Raw genomic sequence first — 10177 nt, 5'->3', positions numbered from 1 at the left:
AAAAACTTTGGATGAACGTAAAACTATGTAAGTAATCCGTCAGAATTACAGATATTTACACGTCGCATTAAAAAAACAAACAAACTATAAATTTGGAATAACCTGTCAGTTTTACCTTCATGTAAATGTATTTATTCGGGTGAAGTAAAACAAGATCACAAGTTTTATTGAGTTAGGTCTGGCACCGAAAATACGTTTTTGTATACCGGCAATCACCCAGCCCCTAAAAGGACGTTTGACAAGAATGCTTAATTAATTATTTAAAATGTATTAATATCTAACATTGATAACTTGTAGTGAACAGTATTGCTGAAAATTAATGCTCAGCCACTGTATTTATCAGGCAAAACTAAGGAAAGTAGACTTGAAGCCTAAAAATAAGCTTGAGGTCACACATTAAGCGTGAGTGAAACATAAGTCGATACATGACCTGTGCAGACAGCTGGATTGATTAGAATAGAAGCAAATCTGCTCCTTCATACATGAGTGAGAGGCCTCGCTCAAATAGTGTGTGGACAGCTTCAAATACTGTCGGCATCGTAACATTCCAACAAGTTGCTATTTTCAGTGACAATTTTAGCATGAATCTTTTTTTTTTCGCTTCACTCTGACTCAACGAGTTGGAAATTTGCGAGAGACAGATGAGCTCAGAAATACTGGCACCATCAAAACTGCTGGGTGAACAGTAATTGTGTAAAACAGATAATAACCCAGCATTGGGTCTAAAATGGAGCAAGTCAAAACTGGATTATTTATACCCAACACAATGGGTTGCAGATTTGACCCAGCACGTTGGGTCAAGATTTTGATCAAAGGAGGGAAAATACAAATGCTGATGAGTTCAAGCTATCAAGAAATTACGAGGTTATCAGTTTGGCTGCGGTTAATAGTAACACAGCCTGTATTAGTAACATTTTCTAGAATAGAAAATTTAATTTACTAATTCAGATGACATGCTTGGCACACTTTTCACACCAGATACCATTGTGTCAGGAAAGGTAGTGGCCAGGAATCGGGATATGCTACACTACACTTATTTCAACTTCAGTACACAAAAGATGCCAGCCAGTTTCGACTCTTGAGCCTACCCAACTCCAATCCTTAACCCCTTCTGCTGGGTTAAAATAATTCAAACATGCTTGGCACACTTTTCACACCAGATACCATTGTGTCAGGAAAGGTAGTGGCCAGGAATCGGGATATGCTACACTACACTTATTTCAACTTCAGTACACAAAAGATGCCAGCCAGTTTCGACTCTTGAGCCTACCCAACTCCAATCCTTAACCCCTTCTGCTGGGTTAAAATAATTCACCCAATCTTGAGTAAAAGTAACCCAATCTGCTCAAAACTCACAGCAAGCCAGAGAGCCGGTTCGGAAAACAACCCAGCATTTTTTAGCGTGTAGGTGCTTAATAAATGTTGAACATTTGCTCTCCTTTTGAACACTTACCAAATAAACAATGTGTGTCCTCACAAATGCATCGTCCAACAAGCACAAGTTTTTGCCCCCCCCCCCTCCTTTCGATTTCAATAATATGAACATAGTCACCAAGTGTTGGCGTTACCCACCTCCAGTGTATAAGTACAGCAAGCAGCAGAGCAGACACCATCATCAAAGGTGTCATCCAGTGCACATGGTCCGGCCATGATCTATTTCTCACTTGGTGGGTCCTGTTGGTCACTGAGGAATGAACAAAATACAATGTCTGGGAAATGTACTCATGAAAAATAAATACATGTCAATAATAGCTAGCTAGCTAGCTTATGGCTACGCTCGTGAAAGCAAAACAAAAAAAGGCGTGTTCGTTCAATGTTGTCAAATAATATCCGGATTAATTTTAGGCAATTTTTCCTCAATTTTCGAGGTGAAAGTTCATGAACATTTGAAAATCCGGAATTTCAGGAAAGTCCAGAAGACTTTCATCTTTATAGCTAGCTAGCTAGATGGATAGATCGATCAATAGATAGATAGATCAATCACGAGCAGTCCCCAAATGACTTTTGACAGCTCATACTCGTCTTCATCAATGTTATTTAAAATGGATAAGTCCTGCATTCAATATGTCCAAACAGTCACCACTTTGGCCAAAAAAAAAAAAAAAAAAATGAAGGCTGAGTGATTAATTCTTCTTGTGTTTTTCTGCTCACATAAAGGCTATTTTAGAGTAACAGAAACATGTGAAAATGTCATTTAAGTATTTGTGAATACAATTTTAATAAAAGGCAAAAGTGTGAAGACACATTGTGTCTTCACACTTGATTAACTGAGAAAAGCCAGTGGGCTGAATTGATGTTGACAGTGATTAATTGTTTGTAATATCAATATTGTTTCTGTTTAGTCATACTTTTGCATTATTTTCTACAGTGCGTATTTTTGGCTAATATTTTGTGGAATATTTTCCAATATTTTCACAGATGGAATGTGTTTCAGTGTTTGTTTTGCATATCTGTATTTTAGACTAATTTAATTTTTGTATATTTTCATATATTATGAATTATTTGTCTTGTATTTTTGTTTTTAAATATTTCTTAGATTTGAGTACGTTTATTAATTTCTTTTGATCTAACATATCTAATATTTTTTGCCTTTTATCCAACATCTTTTTGTTTCCTTCTAGGTAGTGCAAGTGTCTTGGAATGTTTTTTTTTTTTGTTACATCCAGTTTCACCTTGTTTTGATTGTGACCAAATGTATAATGTGTGTTCATACATCTGTGATTAGCTGGCAACCGGTTCAGGGCGTCCCCCGCCTACTGCCCGAAGACAGCTGGGATAGGCTCCAGCACCCCCTGCGACCCTTGTGAGGATAAAGCGGATCGGAAAATGGATGGATGGATACATGGGTGTAGTGACATTGTCAAACAGTTGGAAATGCTGCAGTAAAAGAAACATTATTTAAAATATTCCAATGTGTAGATTGTTGAATCCTGCGACCCTTGTGAGGATCAAGCGGATCAGAAAATGAATGGATGGATCATTGTTGAATTTCTTTCTCGGTTCAGCCTCAATCAAAATAGTGTAATTATTAAAAACTATTTTTGATATCAACTTGCTACACATAGCATGAAGTCAGCAAGTTGCATTCAACACAAAATAATTTATCAAAACTAAACATGTTCAGCTGTCCATATTTTTTTACGACTTAACACGGTTCACACTTTACCCTGTGTACACACAAAAAGGACGTTTAATTTCTAATAAACTCCACTGACTCATATTTAGAGTGAAACATTAGCAATGATGGTTACTCAGTTTGATCACAATATTGCAGCTATGATGGCACAACTGGATTCACGATGGCCAATTAAGCTATGTTCTATGTTGTTGCCATGGTAAATCCGGACAGGTTTACTCCACCTGCTAGCTTGAAAGCGGCCCAAGGTTCAAATCAACCACCAGCTTTGCTGTTGCAGACTGAATATCATTGATGCCAATAATACAAAAGGTAAGGTGAAAGCGTTGTTCACTCTACTGCCTCATTGTAAGAGGGTACACTTCCTGAGTGAATCCTTTAACCCAAGGGTGTCCAAACTCGGTCCTCAAGGGCCGCTGTCCTGCCTATTTTACAGCTCTCTAAGGAGCAACACACCTGATTCAAATTATCAGGGTCGTTCTAATGCTGCTTGAGGGTTGGCTGATGAGCTGATCATCTGAATCAGGTGTACTGCAACTGGGAGAGCTGGAAAACATGCAAGACAGTGGCCCTCCAGGCCCAAAGCTGGACATCCTGGCTTTAATCCAATTTTGGGCCCTTTTCGTATTGAACTTCCATGTTCTCCAGTTTACCCAAAACATCCATTTTCTAATCCGCTTATCCTCACCAAGGTTCACAGGCGTGCATGCTGGAGCCTATCCCAGCCGTCTTCAGGCAGTAGGTGGGATACACCCTGAACTGGCTGGCAGCCAATCGCAGGGCACACATAGGGAAACAACAATTGGCACTCACAATCACACCAAGGGCCAATTTAGAGTGTTCCATTAACCTGCTATGCATGTTTTTGGAATGTGGGAGGAAACCGTAGTAGTCGGACAAAACCCACGCAGGCACGGGGAGAACACGCAAACTCTACACAGGAAGGCCGGGGCCGGAAAGGAACACTGCACCTCTGCCCTGTGAAGCGGACGTACCAACCAGTCCACAGCCGTGCTGCCTTACCCAAAAAATGTGAAGTTCATTTCAAGCCAGTTACTTTGACCAAAGTATTGGCAGGAAAATTAGATTTAGTTTCGGGGCACTACAAATTTGTTGCTTAATGCTTGTTAGGAACATTTTTCCTGGTTTCAAAATATTTTATTTTCATTTGTACAGTTCATATTTCAGGCTAGGTGAAATGAAAAGGAATACATGATAAATAAGCTTTTAATTTCTAGAAAGGAAAAAAAAACCTTTTGATCTCAAACGTGGCTGATGCCACAAATGAAAAATTTAAAGAATTGCCCATCCCATCAGGCCAGTTTCTGAGCTAATATCGTCCTTGCCCTGAGAAAGACACACGTTATGTCAGCAAGTGCTGCCTGATAACTAAAACCAGGCAGCACAAAACTCTGAATGATTAGGAGGATTTTTTCGAATCAAATCTCTTGGTCTCGGCTGGCATCACCACCATTGACCGAGGTCAGCTGATGTAGCTGTGACGCGAGCTCCCATGGCTTTCAATGTTCTGCTATGCCTGGAGCAAGACACCACTTTCGACCAGGCCCATGCAGTACAGCATACTGCAGCTACCTCACATCACCGCTATATCGACATCCTCTGCTTTGACATACATTCATCGTACATGAATAACCACCCCCAAGTCACTGTCTGATTCCGTTCCCCCGGATTCAGTTTGCTCTCATGATAACAAACATTTAGACATAAATATGTGAACCTCTTGATGCAAACAAAAACAGTGATGTGCAGTGAGATGTTTTCACTGTCATGTATTCATCCAACACAAACCATGCAGGGAAATGTAGCTATAAATGGAGCAAGGCCGTTTCCCCTCCAACAACTGAATCAAGCCTCGGAGCTTCTTCTCCTCTCCCCATGTGTGAAAGTAGGCCAACGCTAAGATCTGAGCCAGAAAGGAGGGACATACAAAGAAGTTGAGGGGGTGGTGGAGCATGAGAGAGGAGAGATGGTGAAAAAAAAGAGGATTTGCAAAAAAGAGGAGGAGGGTGTAGGTAAGAAACGAGGGAAGTAAAAGAGGCAAGTATGGTGAACAGGACGGAAATAGGGAGAGAAGCTGGTTTGACAATGAAGTTGAGCTTGAACTTATTATCCTCATCGGTTATTATTAGCGTAGGAATCAGTGTCCTGCGTTAGTGTCCTTTCATGTTTAGATTGCTTCAACAATCCACTGCACGCAGTTTAGTGTAAACAATCCTATGAAGACAAAAGATGAAGAATATACTACAAATAACTGGTGAACTGAATAGAATGTCACTATCAAAATGACTCATTTTCAAAAACAACGCTGTTTATTGAATTATTTAACAATTTTAATTACTGTGAATTGAGTTTGCAGCGGTAGAGAACTTTATTGCAGAATGCCCAGGCCTATTTTTGAACAAGAGTCATCAATACACACTGCTGCCTCAAATGTTAATGTGTAAACAAATTACATCAACGTTTCCACTGAATCATTTACTGGCAGGTTATGATGTTAGCTTGAATGCTATGGTTGACCAGGGCTTCCTGTCATGATTCGGTTTGGGACCAACAGGTGGCACTGTAGGGCTCTCCCTGCAGCTGCACACCTGTTGGTCATTATGTAATTAATGCTTTAAAAGGACTCCCAGCCCGAACACTCAGTGTCGGGTCATTGTTTGCTCTTGGCTACTGTCATGTTTGTTTGTTGCTGTTCCTTTGCTGATGTCAGGTTTGTTTGTTTGTCATGTTTAGGTCATGTTTCTGTTATTGATGGTTTTGTTTGCTACTTTGGATTCTTTTTGTTTCCAGGACTTTGTTTAGGATTTAGTTTTCTGAGTTTTAATGCAATCTTTCAAGTACACCCTGCTCCTCCCTCTTGCCTGCTTTTTGGGGTCCACCACCACCTCGCAACGTGACACTTCCATTACATCCCTACACTTAAGTGAAGTCTAACTCAAAAAAAAAAGAAAAAAAAATCCACTCCCAGAGGTTATGTGATGACTGCGGCATATACAGTTACCACTTGAAAGTTGTGAAACAACGTTGAAGCTTTTGACCTTGTGTCCTGGCAGATCAAATAGGATCAAATTGACCAAATAAGCACTGACAAAGAGAACGAGGAAGCTATTTCCGGGGAATGTCATAAAATTGCTTGAGTTCATAGCAATGTCTGGTCTTGTGCTTCTTTCAAAGCACATGAAATTGAATTCATTTTCCCTTGGTGTTTGCTTGGCTAATGCAGTGCACCGCTGAAAGTCTTGGCTGAGCAGAGGCACTTTACGTTACTGCAATCTATCATCACTTCCCTGGTTCTGACCTTTGATGATGAGCCCTCTATCTAACATTGCAAAATAGACCATCCAGTGCTATTTTTCTACTAAAGCTAACATTTAAGTCAGACAACTACACAAGAAAATGAAACTTAACAAAACACATCATGAGACCCATCTCTATTATCTTGCAGTAATAAAACTGGACACTATTTGATTTCTTTTATTATTTCACATTATCCGCTAGCTTATTTCAAAGCAGAACAATTTGATTCGTTTTGTTTCAGTGAGATTATGTTTTGGTTTGATATTTGTACGGCTGAGTTAGAGGGAGTGTGAAGCAATGAGTTTCTTGCTGCCATTTTACAATATGAATGAACTTGACAGTAAGCTCGTATAAATCTGGCATTTTCTTAAAACAATGATGTCCCCAATAAAAGATTCAGTATGATAATCAATAAAGTGGAACAATTTGGTTCTGTTTGATTCTATACACTTGCATCTTTTAAATTAAATTGTTTTGTGCATTCTTTTTTTTTAACCCCAATGATCACTAGGGTGTCTGAGCCAAAAACATGGGAATCATGTCTGTCCATCTCCATGATTGACAAGTTACTTAATACTTGAACTAAGTTCACTCATATACAATAGATAGTAAATCATAAGTGAATAAGTAAGTTAAGTAGAAAGTAGCCAAAGAAAATGATCTCCTCTATGCCTATTAGTTATGAATTACTTTACATGCACTATATACAATTATGCCCATACGATGACCTACTCTGTCAAAATTAATTATTATTTTGCCATTTACATAAATAGAGGTCATTTTTGTACCAACATTTAGTGCAAAACTCGAGTTGTTTGTAAACAGGGGCATTCGTAATTTGAGGTTCCACTGTATATATAAATAAATTCAGTACAGTAAAATGTACAGTACATCCAAATGAAATTGCAATTGCCCAAAACTTTTTCTAGCCTCTCAGTAAGATACTTGATAAACAATCTTTGGATTATTTCATTTCAAATGGCTGGTCATTAGATCACAAAGTATATGAGTGTGGAGGTCTCTAAAAAAATTTAAGGGTAAAAGTACTCAATGTGCAGATAAAAGGGCCCTCTTTTAAACTGTTTATTGATATTATCGCTGTGTTGAAAGCTGAATTAAAATGGCGTAGTCGTGAAAGAGAGGAACGATGAGCATAGTGCCATTCAAGTACTACTGCGGGTAGCACTTTATTACATATTGGTGTAGGGCTCTACATCCTTCCATTTCCTCACATGACACCTTTGGAGCATGAATCTCCCACCCATGGATTATGCAGTACTATGGAAAAGTTGTAGTTATATTGAATGGAATTGGATGATTGGACTGACTACAAGTGGTCGATTGTCTAGATCAGGGGTGTCAAACTCACTTTTCTCACGGGCCACGTTGTTGTTACGGTTTCCCTTGGAGGGCTGCGTTATGAACTTTAGGAAACCATATAAATGTTTAATCACCTCCACATATTACATACACAGCGCACAACAAATTGATGGATAGTGAGTTTTAAAATCAGAAGTAAAGAATAATGACTGTTATTGTGGATAACATATGACAATTTGAAATTTTGGTTCAGACTTTAGCAAGCATCATGGAACTTGACATGCTTGATTTGCTTTCGCGGGCCACATAAAATGATGTGGTGGGCCAGATCTGGCCCCCGGGCCTTGACTTTGACAACTACGGTCTAGATGCTGATGACACATTTTTATTATTATTTTATGTTTGTGAGACAGTGAAATATCACCACTCACCGGTATGGATGGAGGTCGTCCGATATTCCCGGAGCTCCAATCTGCGCAGCGTAAGCATCAAGTAGTACTCCTCAGGAACCAGGAATATGGTGACCTTGGTGTGGTTATGGACAAATAGACCAAAGTTGTAGACCACCCGCAGGTCTTCTACAACACGTGGCCAATAAGTTGGAACTGGCGCCGTCTCTTCTTTTTCTTTTGCAGCAGCGTCAGATTTCCCACAGGCTGGATCATTCCCAGCCACACTGTCATACATTCTCCCTTCCTCTACCACCTCTAAAGGCCGCTTCTTTTGTTTCTTCTGATTTTTGTCCTCTTTGTCTTCTTCCTCCTCATCCTCTCCTTCCCTTTCACTTTCCTCCTCTTTAGCCTTCTCATTGTCACTGCCTTCACTCCCTGTCATGCTGTTTTCCCTCTCTGAGGATTTTGTGACAACAGGAGTGCTGACATCATTACTGGCCATGGCGTGCTCATTGGGCTGAGGTGTGAGATTGTGCGATTGTGCGCTGCTCGTCCAAAGTGAGCTAGGAAAGGAGGAAATGACTCCTCCACTGAAGCCAAGTCCGGCTAGTAAAGTGCTGGTGAGCACAGACGCCACTGTTGCCTGACTACCACTGGAGGAAGGGCCAATGCCTGTTGCAATTGAGACAAAGGAAAAGGGAATGCCTGAGGAGCTCCAGGTAGATGAACCAGAGGAGATCGGGGCCATATCGGCTGAAGATGCTGGTGAAACTGTTGGCTGAGAAACATAATAGAAGAGAAATGCTTGAGTAACTTGAAGGTAGAAAAGCACGATACAAGTGAAAGTCTATTCACCATTGATGATTCGTTATTATCTATGTATACATATGAGATTTCTTGTTTGTTTTGTTTGTTTGTTTGTTTATTGAACATATATAAAACATACAATAACAGATGACAAAATGCAAACAAAAATTATGAAAGGAAAAATAAAAGCAAGTAATACAAACATCATCACAGTTATATGTTCAAAGGAGTAGGGAGAAGTATACAACTTATCTAGTCCTACCCCTTGTTGTGCAATAATGTGTATTGATCATTTCCAATACCAAAGAAAAGGAAGAAATCAACATATCATCAAATACTTTTACCCTTTTGTGAACTATACTTATCTATTGATACACCTTTCGGTTTGTATATATATAATTGTTCTTTCTACTTTTTATATCAAATGACTCATATTCATTATATATACTGCATTTCTTGAATACATTCAATAAGTTGTTCAAAATCCAGAACAAGAACAAACCATTGTATTACTATATTTTATAAGTACCAGTATATAAAATTTATCTTCTTAACTTAGTTTTATGTAGATTTTTTGTACTAATCTTTTAAATTTGTTTTTGAACTCGTCCAACGATTTACTCATTTTCAAATCCGTCTCAAGCTTATTCCACAGATTAACTCCTATTACTGATCCAGAACAAGAACAAACCATTGTATTACTATATTTTATAAGTACCAGTATATAAAATTGATCTTCTTAACTTTGTTTTATGTATTTTTTTGTACTAATCTTTTAAATTTGTTTTTGAACTCGTCCAACGATTTACTCATTTTCAAATCCGTCTCAAGCTTATTCCACAGATTAACTCCTATTACTGATACACACCTTTGCTTGATGTTTGTTCTTGTTCTGGATTTTTTGTATTGATTAATACCTCTTAGATTATAACAACTATCTCTGATTTCAAAAAGCTTCTGGATATTTTGACAAAGGAGATTGTTATGTGCTTTATACATTAATTGGGCAATTTTGAAGTCAACCAGGTCATAGAATTTCATTGTATTTGATTTGATGAATAGTGGATTTGTGGGTTCGATATATTTAGACCAATTGATTATTCTGATTGCTTTTTTCTGTAGTTTTAAGACAGGGAGTGTGTTTGATTTACAGGCGTTACCCCATATTTCCACACAGTAGGTCATATATGGGAGTAATAATGAG

General features: G+C 38.7%; 1 protein-coding gene across 1 annotated transcript in view; it reads right to left on the bottom strand.

Annotated features, from left to right (window-relative positions):
- Positions 1-10177, bottom strand: part of LOC109529441 (receptor-type tyrosine-protein phosphatase gamma-like) — a 188494-nt gene that overhangs the window by 56884 nt on the left and 121433 nt on the right. The window contains exons 11-12 of the mRNA XM_019892829.1: positions 8206-8944; positions 1573-1684 (exon numbers count right to left, since the gene is read on the bottom strand). Of these exons, the coding sequence (XP_019748388.1) occupies positions 1573-1684; positions 8206-8944 (851 nt within the window). The remainder of the gene's footprint in view (positions 1-1572; positions 1685-8205; positions 8945-10177) is intronic.

The sequence above is a fragment of the Hippocampus comes genome, unplaced genomic scaffold (assembly GCF_001891065.2).
Source record: "Hippocampus comes isolate QL1 unplaced genomic scaffold, H_comes_QL1_v1.1 scaffold481, whole genome shotgun sequence".
Taxonomy (NCBI): Eukaryota; Metazoa; Chordata; class Actinopteri; order Syngnathiformes; family Syngnathidae; genus Hippocampus; species Hippocampus comes.
This window is presented reverse-complemented; position numbering and strand designations above follow the sequence as displayed.